This window comes from Hemibagrus wyckioides, linkage group LG19, assembly GCF_019097595.1.
Source record: "Hemibagrus wyckioides isolate EC202008001 linkage group LG19, SWU_Hwy_1.0, whole genome shotgun sequence".
NCBI classification, from domain to species: Eukaryota; Metazoa; Chordata; class Actinopteri; order Siluriformes; family Bagridae; genus Hemibagrus; species Hemibagrus wyckioides.
In genome coordinates, this window is record NC_080728.1 from 5487617 (window position 1) to 5507500 (window position 19884).

General features: G+C 37.8%; 1 protein-coding gene across 6 annotated transcripts in view; it reads left to right on the top strand.

The window, feature by feature from the left end:
• eps8a (epidermal growth factor receptor pathway substrate 8a) overlaps positions 1–19884 on the top strand; it is a 66021-nt gene that overhangs the window by 25930 nt on the left and 20207 nt on the right. For all 6 annotated transcript variants that reach the window (XM_058417707.1, XM_058417711.1, XM_058417710.1 and 3 more), the window contains exon 2: positions 18214–18300. In XM_058417707.1, coding sequence (XP_058273690.1) covers positions 18242–18300 — 59 coding nt within the window. In that variant the 5' untranslated portion in view covers positions 18214–18241. The remainder of the gene's footprint in view (positions 1–18213; positions 18301–19884) is intronic.

Sequence of the window (19884 nt, forward strand, 5' to 3'; positions counted from 1 at the left end):
AATGATGTAGGTACTGAATCCAATGCAGTAGGTGATGAATGAAGTAGCTTCTGAATCGAGTGTAGTAGGTGCTGATTCGAGTGCGGTGGGTACTGAATCCAATGCAGAAGGTACTGAATCGAATGCAGTAGGTACTGTCACAATACGCATATTTTATTTGAAGCATAGAAGTGTCATTAACAGATTTAAGCTTGGATTCTTAATTCTGTTAATTTATACTGCATGACTAAGAGCCATGTTGTTTTTATACCCAGTGTGATTCATGCACTTGTTTTTTAAATTCATGTCTCATTAATGATCTACATCATCCATAAAGCTCACAGGGATTTTTCAAAATAGTCTCCCAAAATCTGTTCCTGTGAAATCCTGGGCATAACACTGATACACCTCCAGATATGTGTAATATATCAGTGATGATCATGCTTCAAAAATTGCTCTGTATTCACCCTGAAAGGTTACAGCCAGCTTAGAAGAAATGCGGACTGTCTCATTAATGTGCAGCATGTGCAGGCAGAGAGACACTTTGCAATTCAATATGAATTGAAATGCAGTTGTTGTTGTAATGCTCGAATTGATTAAAGGTTCGGTTTGTATGATTTGAATAATCTACTCGAAAAAGTTGCATGAGATGCCGCTAGTTCGGTTTATTGAGAGCGCTGAGAACAGATAACTGTCCGGAAAATGTGATGGGTTTGCACGATGAACTCAGTGCCCCTGGGAAACGCTTTTCGCCATCAGTAACTTCCTTCTGATACACTGTCAGCTCAGATTCAGCGTATTGTTCAGTACTTCCTGGTTGTTCTTCCTTTTAGTTTAACTGAACTGTCTAATATCAATTGTTGTGTCTTGCTCTAGCGTGATTATTTCTTTTGCATTCTGCTAGTGTATTATCATATACATGGGTTTATTAATAGTCATTGTTGTACTTTGCTTTTCAGATTATATCCTGGAATTAGAAATTGCAGAAAAATGACCCCCTTCGAATACCACAATGCTGAGTATATACTGTACCAATAGCTAATTTCTAATCTCGGTTAATTCTTGAAGAAATGAATTCTTCCTTCTCTGGCTGTTGCGTTCATGCCCTTCACCATTATTATCGTCTTTGCAGTCTAGTCAGCTGTAGTAGCCGTAAGTTGACCAGCTGTCTGGTGTTTTAATATTGATGATACTCCAGGCTTGACTCTTGTCCCTGTGCTGTAACAACTCTCCAAGCCAAAGAGTCTCCACTTCTGTGTAGAGGTAATGACAGAGTATACAAATCAAGCCTTCTGAGAACTTCATCTTTAAAAATAAAGTGCGATATATTTTTGTATGAATGAATTTTGATTCTGTTTAAATTAAAAAGTATCATGAAGTCACTTTTGAAAATGTCTGAAATAATAATAACAATAATAATAATAATAATAATAATAATAATAATAATAATAATAATAACAGTGTTAAATTTTTTTAACATTCTGGCCATAAAATATGTAAGACACATAAGATGACGACAATTTTTTAAATATCGGTTCTGAATATACATAATATATGCAATTTAGTAGTGTTTGAATAAAAAAAAAAAAATACAAAGCCCCCGCCACTAATGAAAATAAAAAAGTATATAAATAAAAAAATAAATAAAATAATAGGGTAGGTAGTGAAGATTGGCATAAATTTGATTTAATTTAAAATTGCTTCAATTTTTATTTATGTATTTATTTATTTATTTGTTTGCTTGTTTATTTGCTTGCTTGTTTTTTTGTTTTATGCAGAATATTATAGACAACCACAAATAGTCCAAAAATACTATAGACGTTTATGTAAATTCCTAGCATTAAATGGATGTGAATTTGTACCTGTGACAAGCAACAGCTTCATAATTTGATGAGATCTTCACATCTCCATTCTACAGTCTTTATTAAAGTGTATTATATCTCAGGATGCTCTTTTTATTTCACTGAGAATCATGTATGCGGGGAAGTTGGCACTAGTCAAGCTTGTGTTACTTAGCCTTTGTTCCGAAGAAATGCAGCCTTCATGACTAATTCTGTGCCGGTCAAAGCTTTTGTGTGTGTGTGTGTGTGTGTGTGGAGGTGGCACATGACTTTTTTTGATGATGAACTCAGATTCACACAGGTAGATGGAGTGTGTGGAGCTGAAAATATGATTCAACTGATCTAGGTTGTTGTTTGATGCAGTCTGATGGAGTCTGATACACTGGTGCTGATCATGTTGTCGATGCCAGGATGATGGTTTTTTTTCTCCATGGCAGCGAGACTGTTAAAGTAGGCGACATGACAAAAATATCCTCTCACGATTCTCGGATGTCGGCGTGTATTTCTTCATCACACAACAGCTCAGAACCAGGGAGGCTGAAGGCGTACACGTGCTTCATCTGAAACACGTGAAACCACAGGAACTACTTTTCAAACTTTTGTGTAGCAGGGTGGCAGCTCTAAGAGGAAAGCTCTGTCCATACTCTTCCACATACATGAGCTGACACACGCCTGTGATTGGCTAGTGTCTCTGTGATTGACAGGAGAGGGAGTGAGATAGTATGCCCCGCCCACTCACACAGCACTGGGCAGTTTTGCTTCCTTTGGTGATGTCCATGGACGGTTGTGGAATATTCTAACACTACAGTTTTACGGAAAATACTTCAGAATAAAACGCAATAAAAAGAAAGACAAGAAAGGATACGAATGAAATGTTTAAAGATATTTAATTTAATGCACACAAAAATACATTCATTGGTCATTTTTAAATGAAACAAAAAAAAAGATAAGACGATAAAAAACATGTAAAAACTTTGATTTGAAAGATTAAAAAGACACACAAACAAAAACCTCTATGTAATTTTATAAAATGTATCATGATATTTACAATATCACAGAAAAACATACTGTGACATCATTAATCTCAACATTAATATTATATCTTCACATCACCCAGTTTCTCACAGATTTAAGCTGCACAGGATGCACTCCATTTTGGAATCATTTTTAATGTCTCCATCTCATACTGTGACTCTGGAAGAAGATCAACAAGCATCTCTATCAGCTGTGCAAAGCAGCACAACATCCTGCAGTTGGTCTCTCGAAAAAGATGATATCTTTCCTCCCAGAACACGATCACCTATTTCAGAGCCGAGTCTACACCCAGCTTGTTAAGTACAGCTATATTTAGATGAGACGGTTTTATTATAGACGCGCCTCGTCACATTCTGTCTTTCACGTAAAGACCGATGGAGTAATATAAAGCTGCCAGCATCATATAAAGGGGTGTAGCTTGGTTCAGTTAAAATGTACTAGAAGTAACAAGATTATATATAAGATAAGCTTCTGTGAATTCAGGACATTATTCTGTACGTGTGACTCTGACTGAGCCCCACTGTGAACACTTTTGAGATGAACTGGAACACCGACTGGACCTCACTCTTACAACATCAGTGTCTGATCTCACTAATGCTCTTGTAGCTGAATGATCACTAATCCCCACAGCCATGCTCCAACATCTAGTGGAAAACTTTCACAGAAGAGTGGAGCAGTGAAGGTGGAGCACACAGGTGTCCACAAACTTTTGGCCATCTGTTTTGAAAGAAATGCAGCAACATCCTTTTATGGCAAAAAATCTAACAGTGTCTTTATCAGAAACAACACTACATGACCCGCCGATCTTTATAAACATCTTTATAAACACTAACTTTTCACATTAGTTAGTGTGTCAAGTCGTGTCCAAACTTGAGACCCGGTTGCTTTAATATACAGACCTGGCTGAAAGATTAAACGTGACTGAGTGCTCCAGTGTGGAATTCTCCATCATGGGTGCAGCGCTTAAGCTCATAATAATAGACGGCTCTTTTCATCCCATGCTTTAATGTTGCTATAGTAACTCTCCACAATAGCTCTCTCATTCACCTGTTTTTTTAAGATCTCTCTCTCTCTCTCTCTTTCTGGTATGTGCACATGCGCAGTCTTTCTATCCTAAAACACAATACCGCACTCAGACAAAACACACGTGAACACCGTTTTTTGTCTCTTTGAAAACCGCACCCCACCCTCATTACCACTTTCTTTTCTTGTATCAGGAAAGTGCACAGTGACAGGAAGTCCAAAGAAATGGTAAGACAGGGATGGACTACAACAGTGACCCCACCCCCTTCCTTTATTAAGTATAGCAGTGTATCTTTGAAAAGGTTTTTCTCCTAATGGCTCCTTGCCTCCTAAAGGACAGAGTTAAAAAGACATTCTGATATTTTCTGATGTACTTATAAACAAAATGCAATACAACAGCCAGAGTTGACCATTACATTGGAGTTTTTTGCCTATATTTGGGATTATGCAATATAGGTTTTTTGCCTATATTTGGGAGCCGCAAAATTTGAATCACTAATAACAGAGTTATCATAAAAAATTTGCAAAACTTTGCTGTATTTTTTGTAGTTGAAATCGCAGACAGTGCCGTCCATTTGCAAACCTCCATGCACAAATGAAACCTTGTTACATTTCTGTAGGATTTCATCTCCTGGGGAACTGGAACAGCCTGTCTAAAGATGTCTGAAACCTTTCTAGGTATGTCAGATTTCCCCACACAATAAGTTGGTGGATAGCTACATGCCCTAGTGGAAATGAACAGGCACCAGCCCTCAAAATGTCCATGATGCTCCTGCTCCACTGGTCAGAATGGGAACAGACAGCGTGTGAAGGTTTTCCCCAGACATTGTGAGTTTTTATTATTCTGTGTAACGGATACTCTAAGATCACTAATGCATGGTGGCCGAGAACAAAATAACAAATCAGAAAACAAATGAACAAATCCAAAACCACAAGGACAATTCAGACAAACCGGAAAAGTGCGGAATAGTTCGCGAATGAAATTCTTACTTCTGATTGGACGAGACCTCTGTCACTCAAGATATACAAGAAGTAGGAAATTGGGCATCTATCTTTATTCCTTGTACATGTTTGGAGCTCTGCATTCACTTCAAACCATAGTGCAACTTTAAATCTTTTAAAGAAAATAACAAACCTCGATATTTATATTAATAAAAAATAGAATTAATTCAATGCTACTCTGAAGAAGGATGTTCATATGCCGTGATTTCTGATAAACTGATAGCGTATCATGGCATAAAGATTAGTTTGCTATATCTAAAAGCACACCTAAAGGATGTTTCGAAGACAAAATTATTCCAGATTAAACGACGTAAGGAGCGCTATAAGAACAGAGCTGTGTTCATACACACACCAATCCACTTTCTACTGCAGCAGCCTGCTGGACTTCCCGTATATCTTGAGTGACAGATGTCTTGTCCAATCAGAGGGAAGAATTCCATTCGCAAACTATACCTACATTTTCCGGGTTTGTCTGAATTGTCGCTGTGTTTTTCGGATTTGTTGCTGTGTTTTGCACTCCTCGGCCACCGTACTGATGATTAAAATGTAAAACAAATTGCATAATGCTTATGCATAATAAACATATCCTACTTATTCTGACCAAGACAGTGCACCTTGTAACAGTGTGAACCCTCCTGCTGTAAATTAAAACTCAACTTTTATTTGTCACATAGATAACCATACACTGTCATAACCGTTGCTTTATCTAGAGCTGATACGGAGGGAGAGATATTTGAGATGTGATGACTTTACAGCAGAGGTATAACACAATAATCTTATCTCCATCTGAATCTGTATCAGTTTAGTGCTCACAATTTAGGTGAAGCTTTATCTGTGTTCAGATTGTAATAGGAAGTAGGTGTACGTAAGACTGTAAGGCTTTTATTTTAAATATTTTATTGTATTTTTTATTTGAACCCTAGCACTATGGCAACATAGTGAAATAAAGCCAGTAGATAAACAAGTGCAAGCTCTTCAGCAACAGCACTGTGGTTCTTAATCAACCTCAGACTGTAGAACTTTCTGGAAAGATTTCTGTCTGAGATGTGAATGCTTAAGATATTTTTGTCTTAAGGACGTCTTTCCCAAATCATGGAACTGTTGTTTCTCGATATCGGGACATTCAAGCAGCATTTCATAGCAAGGGAGATTTAAAAATTGCAATAAATAAAACCACCTTTATTTTAGTTTGGGTTAGTTTGTACTGAAATATGGAAATAATTGTTTGGAGCTCAATAAATCAGTGTTTCAATCAGATTAAGATACTGGAGCAAATCTCTACTGGAAACAAAATAAGTGCCTCTTATGTAATATTCACACATACAGTGATTTTCATCTCTGCAAGTCTCCAGTCGCTGTATTATAAAGTCGTCAGTAGGCGTTCCTACTACCGGTTGTCATAGTAACAGTGCTCATCATTGGGTGGAGCAACTAGCACTCCAAATAAGTTTTCTTGCGGCTAAAATGAAACATTTTGGTGTTTGTGTATAAAATTCAGCAGTGTTTCTGTGCATCATACCATACGAGATGAAGCCGCAGCAGTGCGTGAGCTCTACTGTCTTCACTCCCATTGGTAGTCGCTGCACCGAGTCACTCATAAAGATCAGATTTTCTCGATTTTGTCATGTCGCCATTGTGGACACGCCCACATCTAGTCACCAACGCTTGCGGTCACTCATGTTCCCAGAAGTCAGCAGCTCTCATTAAAAAATTAATGAAGTCTGGTCACTATGAGTCACTGTATGTGTGAATGTAGCATTATTCATATAGAGTTAATGAACGTTGGTTTTGTCCAGAAAGCTTCGTTCTCACGTCGTTATCTAGTGTGAAGTATGAAAGTAAAATCTCCAACTGGTGCACACCTTTAGTTTTAATCGGCTTTTTGTGAAGCTTTCATTTAAAAAACAAATACAAACAATAAATTGTGTGCCTCCTATTTGTATTTGTATTTGTTTAGAATATCTGAGCAGGTAAGCCTAGATAATTGGTGTCTTTCCTCCTCTGGATCCTTTGAGGTGAGATATTATTATCTGATAAACTAAATTATCAGTTGAACTTGTTGAAGTACAATTAATCAGTTGTTTAATACTGTTTTATATACTTATGCTATAATATCTAATTGTCAACGAGTGGCTTGTGTTTCTGTCAGAGCATTTGTTTAGAAACAAGCGAAGGTAATTGAATAATCCATGCTAATTAGCTTTTTGCGTCAGGTTGTTTGGGTCAGACTGAGCTGCGGTGTCACGGCTCAGTCTGTGTTTGCCGTGACTCACAGAATAAAGGTAAGCCGCTACCTCATCAATCTTTCAGCATCCACAGTCAGCATGTGCCAGCCAGGTGTTTCTCTCTCTCTCTCTCTCTCTCTCTCACAGCCTCGAGGCTCCTTCACTTGCTCTGCCCTTACAGCCTTTCAATGTGTTGCTGTTCGAGACTCATGTTATCGTGTTAAGCTGTCATTAGTTTCTGAAAGCCTCACTATATAAACACACTAGTATCAGGATCAGACACAAGTTACAGTTCAGCCTCTCATTCAGTTTTGTGTGTAATCTTAATGTCGTTTGACTTCTGATGCTGAAGATAAATCCTTAATGCTACTTCGAAGCAAATTCCTCATTAAAGTCTCGTATAAGGAACTTTTATTTTCTTTGTCAGGCATCATGCAGATGTTGCTCATATGAAATAATGTATGCTGTCTGTATAGTCCATTGCTTCACCCAGACATCTAATTTGTTAGAAAAACAAGGGCTTATAATAATAAGATTAAGTAAAATGTTTAATTGTGAATTAGTATAATGCAAAAAAGTGGCTTTACAGCAAACACAGTGATAAGTGCGATCCGTAGTGATTGTTTAGGGATTAGTACATCTGTAATATATGAATAGTGATGATTAATACATCAGCAATACATCAATAGTGATTAATACATCAGTTATAGGTCAGTAGTGATGGCCTCCTGGTGGTCCAGTGGCAGGATCCTGCGCTCTCATTGCTGCTGCCTGGGGTCGATTCCCGGGCAGAGCGCCAACCCAGCCACTGAAGAGTTAACTCTCAGTGCCGGTCCCAAGCCTGGATAAAAATGGGAGGGTTACGACCGAAAGGGCATCCAGCGTAAAACCTGTGCCAAATCACACAGATCTTTTGATCTGCTAAAAACAGCGGACCCTGCCATTGCGCGGGACAAACGCTAGGTAAAACATTGATCAGTAGTAGATAAGAACATCAGCAGTATTTCATTAGTGATAAATTCATCAGCAATAAATCAGTAGTGATTAATACAGTAAATCAGTATTAATTAATTAGTAATCAGTAGTGATTCACTTGTAAGTTATACGTCAATGATACACTTACCATCCAGTTAGGAGCATCTGTACACTTATGCATTCATGCAGTTGTCTAATCATGTTGCAGCAGCACAATGCATAAACTCATGCAGATTCAGACATTAGAATAAGGAGAAAGTCTGATCTCTCTGGCTTTACCTGTGGCATGGTTGTCGGTGCCACATGGGCTGGTTTGAGGATTTCAGAAGCTGCTGATCTCTTTGCATTTTTACACGCAACAGTCTCTAGAGTTTACACCAAACGGTGGGAAAAAAACAGAAAGGAGAGGAGGGTCTTCAGGCTGAGATTGGTCAAGAGGTCAAGTACATCACTTGTTTTCATTAGTAGTGAAAAACATGTTACAAGTTGATGGATCCATTAATAAGACATTAATGCATCATTGTTTAGTTAAATATAAAAAGCGTGTTCTCGATGTAAACATTTTAATTAAATCATCTGCCAGTGAGTATATTCACGAAGAAAGAGCTTTTCGCAATTAGTGTTAAAGCACTTTGTAGCCATACTGAGAATCAAGAGAATGCCAGTGGAATTAAGAATTCAGCTCATGTGTTTTAGGGTCCTCTGAGAATGAGTTGAGAAGTGTTCTCATAGGAACGGTCTCGCTTTCCCAAATGCCTAAACAATGTACTTGCTGGCTGCGTGCCGAAGGGATCCTACGACTGAGCTTGACGAGTGTTTGATGAGAGTGTGTGAAAAGGAAGCAGTAGCAAGAAAGGTATATATCTAAGTAATGTGCAGCCTTCATCGTTAGACTTTATGTGGACATACTATAAATGGTAGAATTTATGTCCTGCTATTTACAGATCTGGTTCATTGTGAATGCATTAAAAGTGTCTATTAAAAGAAGTCGAAACAATAGAAATGCACGAACATATAATACTTTTCCAAAACCAGGCTTATCCAGTACGGCGAACCGGAGATTTCCGTCAGCACTCTTAAATTCTCTACTGAGTTTCTTGTTCAACAAAGATGTCTGATCAACTGACCAGGATAAAATCTCTCCCTCTTTACACCTGGCTCAATTATTCACTTCTGGTGCTGGTTGGGTTACAGTACGATGAAAGGCGTGTGCTGAAAATCTCCGGAGAACACCACAACTCAATCTAACCCGGAATTCTACACTTACACTGTTATGGCCCTGTAGATGTTTGTTTTACTGAAGCTATACGCCTGCCGATTCATTCAGTTCCTCCAAGCAGCCAATCATGTAGCAGGAGCAGCTGTTGGAAAAAGATGTTTTTCCATTATCTGGTGTAGCCTCAGATGCTTGTTCTTGGCTGACAGAAGAGGAATCTAACGTGGTCTTCTCCTATTGGGGTCCATCTGACTCAAGCTTGCATTTACATTACAGTTCTGGCATTTGGCAGATGCCCTTATCCAGAGCGATTATCTCATTTTATACAACTGAGCAATTGAGGTTTAAGGGCCTTGCTCAGGGGCCCAGCACTGGCAGCTTGGTGGACTTGGGATTCAAACTCACAACCTTCCGATTGGTTGTCCAACACCTTAACCACTAAGCCACCACATCCCTGCTTCATGTTCTGCATCCAGAGATGCTTTTCTGCTCACCATGGTTATATAGAGCTGTTATTTGGGCCAGTTTTGCTCATTGCTTAAGAGTTGCTGATCAGAAGGTTCAAGCCCCAGCACCACCAAGCTGACCCTGAGCAAGGCCCTTAACCATCTTTGATCCAGGCTGCTGTGTCATAACTGACCATGTGCTCTGACCCAAGCTGGGATATATGAAGAAAAGAATTTCACTGTGCTGTAATGTATATGTAACAAATAATGTCTTCTTATTATCTTATTATATAGACTGTTGTGTCTGAAAATTCAAGATCAACCTCATTTTTTCCTCATTCGGAGGTTTGTCTACAGCTCTTGACCTGTATCTGATTGGCATGGTCTTACTGCTCCTCTGCCACGTGATTGGCTGGCTGGATCATTGCATGAGGAAAAAGCAGGCGTTCCTAATAAGGTGGAGTCAATTTTTAATGCTTAACTTGTTCAAGGAATCATGTTGGCGCAATCATGCTGCAATAAAATATTGAGTTTACTCGGAATTAACTGGTTTTATGTTTTATTTTCTTCAAATTTGATTCCTGGTAGTGTGTGAGATATTTGTAACACTAATAAACAGGAGTTGTGCGGATACAACTTCTGAGATTCTTCTTCTTCATCCTTTTCTTATTTATTATTATTATTATTATTATTATTATTATTATTATTATGGGAGTTTTATCAGCATCATTAACATCTATACATGAACAGGCAACAGGACTAAGTCTGGGAATTATTCCCCCTAGGATACAGGAACTAAAGCATTCTATTTTAAAAAGGCTGTAGTGTTTTATAAAGTAAGGAAAGTGGTGTCCATGGAAACAAGGCTCAGGGCTAATGTGTGAGCTCGGAGGAGGCATGCTGCGTGCGAACTGTGAATGCGTGATGACAGATCATTCGATTTAAAAGTATTTATAGTTGATTTTTTCCTTTTTCTTGAAATCAAATGGCACTAATAAAATACTGCATGTTAAGATCATTTTTCATGTCATAGCTTTTCAACATATACACATCTGAATTAAATAAATTCTCCCCCAGAGAAAGGTGTGTACCTGTGACGGATCACTTCTCTCTGAGCTTCCCTTACAAGAAGGATTTCATGCTTATTTACTTCAGGCTTTATTATTAACTGCCTGCTAAGTCACGCCATAATGTATTAAATGGGTTAGTCCATCATTAAAAAGTTACCTTTGTGAATTATTAACAGTACTGTAAACAGCCAGAGAGTATTGTTAGAGAGACTGCCGTTTCAAACCGTTTATATCAGCAAACATCACAGATTAAAGTTGTCAGTCTTCCCTCATATTGATTTTTTAATGTTTAGATTGATCTGAAAGTCAGGATGATGATAGAGAGCTGCACAGGTAGAGCTTCGTCTTAATCACGAAGAGTCTGATCTTAGGATGAAACGCTCTCCTGAGTGGAATTAAAAGTTTCTGCCTAAAACCGCCGTACAAACCTGCTAAGGAAAACCTTTTCCTAAGGGTCAGTCATGTTGTTACGCATAACTGCCTTTGTTTTAGGAATAAATAAAGTATTTAAAGTAAAAAAAAAAAAACTACAATGAAGGAGAAAGTATTGCTGATTTAATATAGATAGATAGATAGATACAGTAGATAGATAGATAGATAGATAGATAGATAGATAGATAGATAGATAGATAGATAGATAGATAGATAGATAGATAGATAGATAGATTGTTTTTTGTTTTTTACATTTATTTATTTCAAGCTTTGCCTTTTTAAATGGATTCACTGATCCTATGTCTATCTATCTATCTATCTATCTATCTATCTATCTATCTATCTATCTATCTATCTATCTATCTATCTATCTGTCTGTGTGTCTAACTGTCTATCTATATGTCTGTCTCTTTCTAACTGTCTGTCTGTCTAATTATCTATCTATCTATCTATCTATCTATCTATCTATCTATCTATCTATCTATCTATCTATCTATCTATCTCACTGTTTATCTGTTTATCTATCTATCCATTTATCTATTTATCTGTGTGTGTGATTTGATCTTCTGTTTGTTTAGTATGAAATCGGTGACACTTTCATTTTCCTATTTTTCTCTGACCTCATGCAGCAGCTGTTTTTCATTCCCGTCAGCCGTTCAGTGTCCGTATTCGGTTACGTGACATCATTCACTTGTTAACAAACATCTGGAGAGGGCATTTATTGTTTACCTCTAGCCTGTATCTGAATTTGACCCCGGCTGGTTTCAGTTTTTTTTTCCCTCTTCCAGTGAATCCCTCCTCCGCAGAACACCACCACAGGTTCAGTCAGAGGTCTTTTGCCTGGAATAGAGGCATGTATATTTAGATGAATAACTGTTTAATATCTGTTTAAGTGGTTGTACGTGGTTCTGTTCAGTGGTTTTGGTGATCAGAAGATAAACTGTACATTTAAACATAATTGAAATGAAAACTGGTGATATATTCTGTATAAATAACTTAATTTAATATATTGTGTGCTTTAATATGCACCACTAAGATTTAGTGATATTCTAATGTAATAATCTCTACACTGTTCCTCACTGCCATGTGATTAGTGTGCATCACTTCATGTTATATTACATTATCTATCCACGTTACTGACCTCATGTACGCATATGGGCTCTAATATGATTTGTCACTCGAAAACACGCTCACACTCTGCCTCTCTTTCATCTCATATGATATGAGGCAGATAAACACTGCTGAACTTTATACACAAACACCAGATCTCCCTCCAGAGTAGTTCATTTTAGCCGCAGGAAAACTGATTGGAACGCTAGTTGCTCCACCCACTTATAAATGTTACTATGGCAACTGGTAGTAGAAATGCCTACTTGACCACTTCATAGTACAGCGACTGAAGGCTTGCTGAGATACAATCACTGTATGTGTGAACGTTTGAAGAATTGAGGAAGTTCAGTGTTTATTGCATCATGGCGATGATGATCTTGACCTGTTTGGTTTTATTAGGCTTCTTTAACGCAGCGAATAACACTAATTTTGCATATTTCTCTCTGAGAGCCTGAACGGTCTGTTCTCACTGACCTACAGTAAACATGCTCTTGTATAGACTCCAGAAAGGGAAAAAAAAGGCTTCGTACACACCTCTCACAGAGCTTATAAAGTTCACCTCGGTCACGGATCTGCTGAGTTTTTATGGAAAATCTGCAGCGTGGGTTCATGTGGGGGTGAGACTGGGGCTAGTGAGACTTCTGGCTTTAGTGAGAGCACAAGGAAATAAAGCGGAGCAGGAGAAAAGCATAGCCATGGGAAAAGTAATCACACTGTACATTGCTGTACAGAGAAGTAGTCAAGCCCAAAGAGGCTTCCCTGCTTATTAATACTCTATTTCTTTTCCTTCTCTCCGCTCTCTGAGACTTGTCCTGATTAACTCACACTGACAGGAGGTCCTGTGCAACTCTCATCCTCTGTTATATCATCCAGAGACACAAAGAGGTCTTCCTTTGACATCAAACCATTTCTCTTTCTGGAATAGTTTGCTTGCTTATTTTTCACTCGCTTTAAAAAAGCTTGATCAGTGACTAACTTCCTTCTCCTAGTCACTTATTGAGTCTATTTATATATATATTTTACATTTCATGTTAGACAGGGTATAAAGTTAGCACATCTCCTCGTTAGTATAGTGGACAGTATGTGGATGCAGAAGATAGGGATGGGTGGAGAGAGATGATTCGCTGTGGTGACCTCTGAAGGGAAAAGCTGAAAGAAGAAGAAGAAGACATTACTGAATGCAATGCCTGGTCAGGATTCATTTCTGGTTACGGTTTATTCAGGTATGTTTCAGATAAGATTAGCACAGGGTCGTAACCTGGGCCGGAAACAAATATTAATGTTACTTTAATGTCGTTTAAAATTCATAATGGTTTTCTCCAGAAATAGAAACACTGTTTACAACACATACTGTAATATAGGAGCAAAACATTGACGGGTACAAAGAAAAGAACAAAAGAGAAGTCAGGAATAAAAGGCTTCAGGGCATGCTGTTATAGGGAAATAATCAACACTGGAGCCTGACACGGAGCAGACCTACTGTTAACACCCTCAAGTGTACGATTATTTTCCACTTGAAGCATGAATCGAAATGTTTTATACATATATATATATATATATATATATGTGTGTGTGATGTCAGCGTGTTTTCTGCTAAAGTACATCGTGGCCTTGTAACAGCTTTCAGATCCAGCCATGAGAATGATTTCCAGATGTTCTTTACTATAAATATAGTATGAAAAATTTTGCAAGTGTTTACTTCCTCTATTTATGGAAACTTTTAAGACACTCTGTTGTTACATTTAACGTTGATGTCTGTGAGACGTTCCTGTTATCACTTACACTAATTCGGTCTTGTCTCACTGAGATCTTTTTTCCTTTTCTTGGAGTAAATAAGACGAAAAAAAAAAATCTTTTTAAAGACTCTTCCTTGTTCAACAGCGTCGCAAAGAGATTACTAAACGTCTCCTTAATAATAAAACGCTTTTTATTTGGTTAAATGACAACGTGTTTATCCTCAGGTTTTGATTACGCAGTGCTTTTGCTATACGAGTCCCTGTGACATTTTACACCACTGTCGAATTTCCTAATCTCTTTGTCCCAAAGCTGTTGATGAATTTTCTTCATCAGCGTGACTTCTATCATGACTATAATCACACCTGCAAGGCAAATGAACAAGCTTTTGTTTCTATAGTAACATATAGAGTATGCCCGCTTGGTCCCACCATCTCTCAGGGTAAGAGGTAGGTATACATCTAGACTCTTCTCTGTTCTGGCACCAAGGTGGTGGAATGAACGTCCCCTAGATCCCTAGTCCGTACAGCCGAGTCACTGACCGTTTTCAGACGACGACTGGAGACCTACCTCTTCCTGAAACACTTAAACTAGCTCTTATTTTTTCCCTGTTTTATGTATTGTTATATGTTGTATGTACATAAAATAAGTAAGGCCAGGTCTGTGACCTATTTGAACCAGTGTTAATGTATTCATTGATAGAGACTTTAAAGCACATTTGTACGTCGCTCTGGATAAGAGCATCTGCCAATTGCCAGAAATGTAAATGTAGAATAAACTCATTTAAAAATAGATGTCATTGTTGATGTGGTGAAGTTTCCTATGAGATATATTTGGTGAGATGCTTTGTAGTAGTCTGTTCCAGTTTGATATTGTATGTTACAGGCTTGAAGTCCAAATTAGAGTTTTGCTTTTGTTCTAGTGCTGTCAGGAAAATGCTTTGTATCTGAATCATGAACAAGGTTACAGGATTTCTGTGTTGTAAGGTTTAGTTCTTGCCAGTGTATAGCTGTGTCAGGTTGAATCACATGTCTGCTAATCAGCTCTGAGCACAATGGACTCGGGCCTAATGGCCACTTCAGTTAAAGTCAACGTCAAGAGCTACCAGAGTGGGCTTTAATGACATGGGCCATGTTTAGACAGGCATACTTGAGCTGATTATTTTCACCTATCAGACACCTGATTTGTTTTCTTTTTTTTAAACAATGAAGTCACGTGGAAAAAACAAAACAAAACAAAACAAAAACACCAGTTTCCTCCTTTAGTATCGTCCAACCACCCCGGCACTTCTGCAAACAATCCCACTGTAGGTCATTACCTTTCTACATAAAGCCAGCCAGCAGTACAAAATGGATTCTGTGTCTGTTTCCAGAGAACAAAAGCAACGTTGGAAGAAGAATGAAAACTTCCGATTGAATGAATACGGACACAGAGTCAGTGTGGGGTCATGTAAAGGACTTGTCCACCACTTCATAGGCCATTTTATACTCCTGAGAGCTTGCACTGCAAAAATGCCGCTATAGCCAAATGTCAGAATGTGTTGACTAAGCTCAATCTTGAAATGAGCTGAGGAAACATCTGGAACTAGAGGAGAGTAATACTTTTAATTAAAACAAAATCTTTATTTGATTTAGTATGATACACTTAGACATTTCTGGTAATTTGGTAATTATTATTTAATAGACATCTGTCATATGTTTTACATTTGGCTAGGTGGGTTGATGGACGGACGGACGGACGGACAGACATAGATAGATAGATAGATGGATGGATGGATGGATGGATGGATGGATGGATGGATGGATGGATGGATAGAAGGATGGATGGTTGGATATATAGATGGATATATAGATATATGGATAGATAGAAGGATGGATGGATAGATAGAAGGATGGGTGGATGGATGGATGGATGGGTATATGGGTGGATAGATGGGTATATGGATGGATGGATGGATAGATAGATAGATGGACAGATAGATGAAAATATAGATGGATATATAGATAAATAAATGGGTATGTAGATGGATATATAGATGGATGGATGGATAGATAGATGTATAGATAGATTGATCGATACATGGACAGATAGGATATTTAGATGAATAGATGGATGGATGGATAAATGGATGGATAGGTATAGGATAGGTATAATTTGAGGATATATCGCTATCCATTGGTGAGATTATTCACAGAAATCCAGAATGTTCTCTGACGTTCAGTTTCACTCTCCACCACACATCACTCCACCATCACTCTGTCACGCTGTCCCTGCTTCAGGAAGGACGTTTTATTCCCGAGGGATTGACAGGATCTGACCCTGATTCCTTCCGGTTATAATTAGCCATCATGTACTGTCAGGTCCCTATGGCACTGCAGCTCTGTGCCTCAGGCCATCATATTAAAGCAGTAGCTGTGGTCCTCTCGTCTAAGCTGATCTTCCTGACCTGGATACAGACAGCGTTAGACGTCGCTTCAGCTTCCCAGGTTTAGTGCGGAGACTAGATTAATCCTGCTTCACCTTATTTATACAGAGACACTGCTGTAGGGTGAAGCTACTGTACATATTCATTCCTAAAGATTTCACATATATTTCAAACATAAGCGACAGAGAGCGTTGGTGACTAGATGTGGGCGTGTCCACCTCAGCGACACGAAAAGTTTATGGAAATATGGAGCGACTCGGTGCATTGAATACCAATGGGAGTGAAGACAGTAGAGCAAACATGATCCGTGATGAAGAGCACACACTGCTTCTGCTTCATCTAGTATATGATATGATGTAGATAAACACTGCTGAATTTTATACACAAACCCTCCAGAATGTTTAGTTTAAGAACACTGATTAGGAATGCTAGTTGATCCACCTGCTGATAAACATCCAGTAGTACCAGTAGTAGGAAACCCTACTGATGACAGCGGTGTGTGTGTGTGTGAACATAGATGAACTTCAGGCAGCAGTTTCTAGCTAACTTGTTTCACAGCTGTTCCATAACCTTAAATGGAATTAGAAACTGTTAAAAGGTATGACATCATGTTCTTTAATAAAGGTTATAGTATTTCCTTTTACAGCGCTCTCTGTCTTCTTCTATTCCTTATATAATAGAGTATACACAGATGCTTATTGGTGTTCTGTCCATCTCTGTATGAAGTAAAGGACATCCATGTATGACCTGGACTAGTTTCTTCTCCTGACACGGATATGTCTCATTCCCGAAATCTGACCAAAGTGTAATTTTCTCACAGACAGCTATCGTATTAAGGAAATAAGTCTGTGGAAAATATTAGCTGATATGAAAATAATGCAAGTGGTATAAGTGCATTTACATCAAGTGTGTTTGTTCAGCTGGATTACTAAGTGACCTGTGACCTCATCTGCGATAGTGGTGCTTTATATTAGTCCCATACTAGAAACTCAATGTTCAGCATTTTCCATCTCTGATAAAATCTAATCATTCTTATCTTTTGTGACTCACTAAAACAGATAAGAGAGCTGCTCCGAGAACTCAAAAAATATCCACTGTAGCGAAAAGAAAGGGAAAATGATACAGAAGGATTAAAGCTTAGCATTATGAGTTACGTACATCAACATTAATATTTGACCTAATTGTCTGTGTCATAGGGCAGCACGGTGGCTTAGTGGTTAGCACTGTTGCCTCATAGAAAGAAGGTCCCGGGTTCGAATCCCAGGCAGAGGCCTTTCTGTGTTGCATGTTCTCCCCATACCTGCGTGGGTTTACTCCAGGTACTCTGGTTTCCTCCCACAGCCCAAAAACATGTACATTAGGTTGAGTGAGTGTGTGTGGTTGTCTGTCTATATATGGTCCTGTGATGGACTGGTGACCTGTCCAGGGTGTACCCCTGCCTTTTGCCCAATGTGTGCTGGGATAGGCTCCAGCAGATCCCTGTGACCCTAATTAGAAATAAAGCGGGTATAGAAAATAAATGAATGAATGTTTGTGTCGTTTGTCATACATATGTTTTCACATTTCTTTACTCGAGAGCTTCATGTCTTCTTCATATAAGGCACTTCATGGGATCAGCTCAAACCCCTGAGATTAATCTTACCAATATCTTAAATTAAACTGGATTGTATTTAATGAAAATTCTTTATCCGTTGTTGTAGTTGCTGACCCCCTTCTGCGAAGTCCAAAATGAACGGCTACGCTGCTCCTACCTACCCCTCGGGAAACTTCAGTAACTCCCAGCTGAAGTAAGTGAGCCTCTCTCAGACATCCTCGATGTCAGATATTGCTTTACGATGTACATAACTGTCCAACATTATTGCTGCCTACATCCTACTCCATCCAGTCTCAGAAACCTGCTGCATTTGAACCCTCAGTGTGCTTAAATGATCAGTTAGTTATTTTAGATTCCTCAGATGCTGGCCTTCATCTTCACTCCCACTGATCACACCCACTTTGTTTAAACTACTTCAGCCTCTTGAGCTGTTTTTTGCGAATAAAGGGACACATGTGACTCACCTGTTCATCTGGGGGTGGTGCTAATAGTAAAATGAAACTAGCCTGATCCATCACTTCACTGTTGCAAATCAAGTTCTCTGAGGTAACTCACCTGTAGAGCAGAAACAATATCATTATTATAAAACTAAAAGATAATATTAGCATGTGAATGAGTGGGATGATGATGAGTTTCAGATAAATAGAGTAACTCAATTCATATTTCTCACAGAGTACACATAAATCTTACAAACTGTTCAAAAATATCTTGTGCAATATTTTGATAACTAAAGGCATCAGAGAGGTTCCTAATACAAGAACTTTCTAATCATTCTAATCAAATTATTTATTTATTTATTTATTTATTGTAAATTTTATTGCAGCTTTAATTACTGACATGAAGCAGCTGTTTTGGTGTTGAAATTTGGTATTTAATTTTAAAATAATAAAAATGAGATTTTTATTGTTCTTCTTGCTAAGTTATAATACAATCATCATTATAATACAATCAATCATTTTATAAATATTAAAAATAAGATAAACATTTTAGAAATTATATAAATGATCGACCAGTTTTATTTATTTAATTTAATTGTTTTTTTTAATGAAATTTAATTAATTTTAATTCAATTAAGTTTAATTTAATGTTATTTTATTTAACTATTAAATTAGATTAATTTAATCTTATTTTATTTTTCTCTCTAAATTTTATTTTATTTAATTTTATTTTATTTTATTTTATTTTATTTTATTTTATTTTATTTTATTTTATTTTATTTAAATTTATTTTATTTATTTTTATTTAATTTTATTCAACACTGTATTATTGGCACCAAACCTACCATATGTATCATTATATAAATTGTGCATCATAGAAATGTCTTTTGAGACATATTTTGGACCACCCACTCCTTGTTGGTGTCCATGTGCACATACACAACATCCATTGCTGAAGTAGTGTAATAACAGCACATTGCATTAATATTGCATTACAGCGTTACACACTATACGTTCAGGTCAGCCGAGTTAAATCAGATTTTCTGGCAGCTCTCGTCATTCAGATCCACCATCATTTGGTCGTCCTTGTTACACTGTAGATGACATGGCTGTAGTAATTTCTGAAGCACATTCGCACCGACACTGCATTATTTATTCCTCCCTCAATTAGTGTAAGAATATCACACAATCAAAGTATATCAAGTGTCCAGTCAATTAGTTAGCTAACGTGACACCTGAGTCCACCCCTCACACTCCTGTTCTAATATTCACACTCCTTCATCTCTCTGTGCCATGCAGAGTAATAGAATAACACAGACACACACACACACAAAGCATTC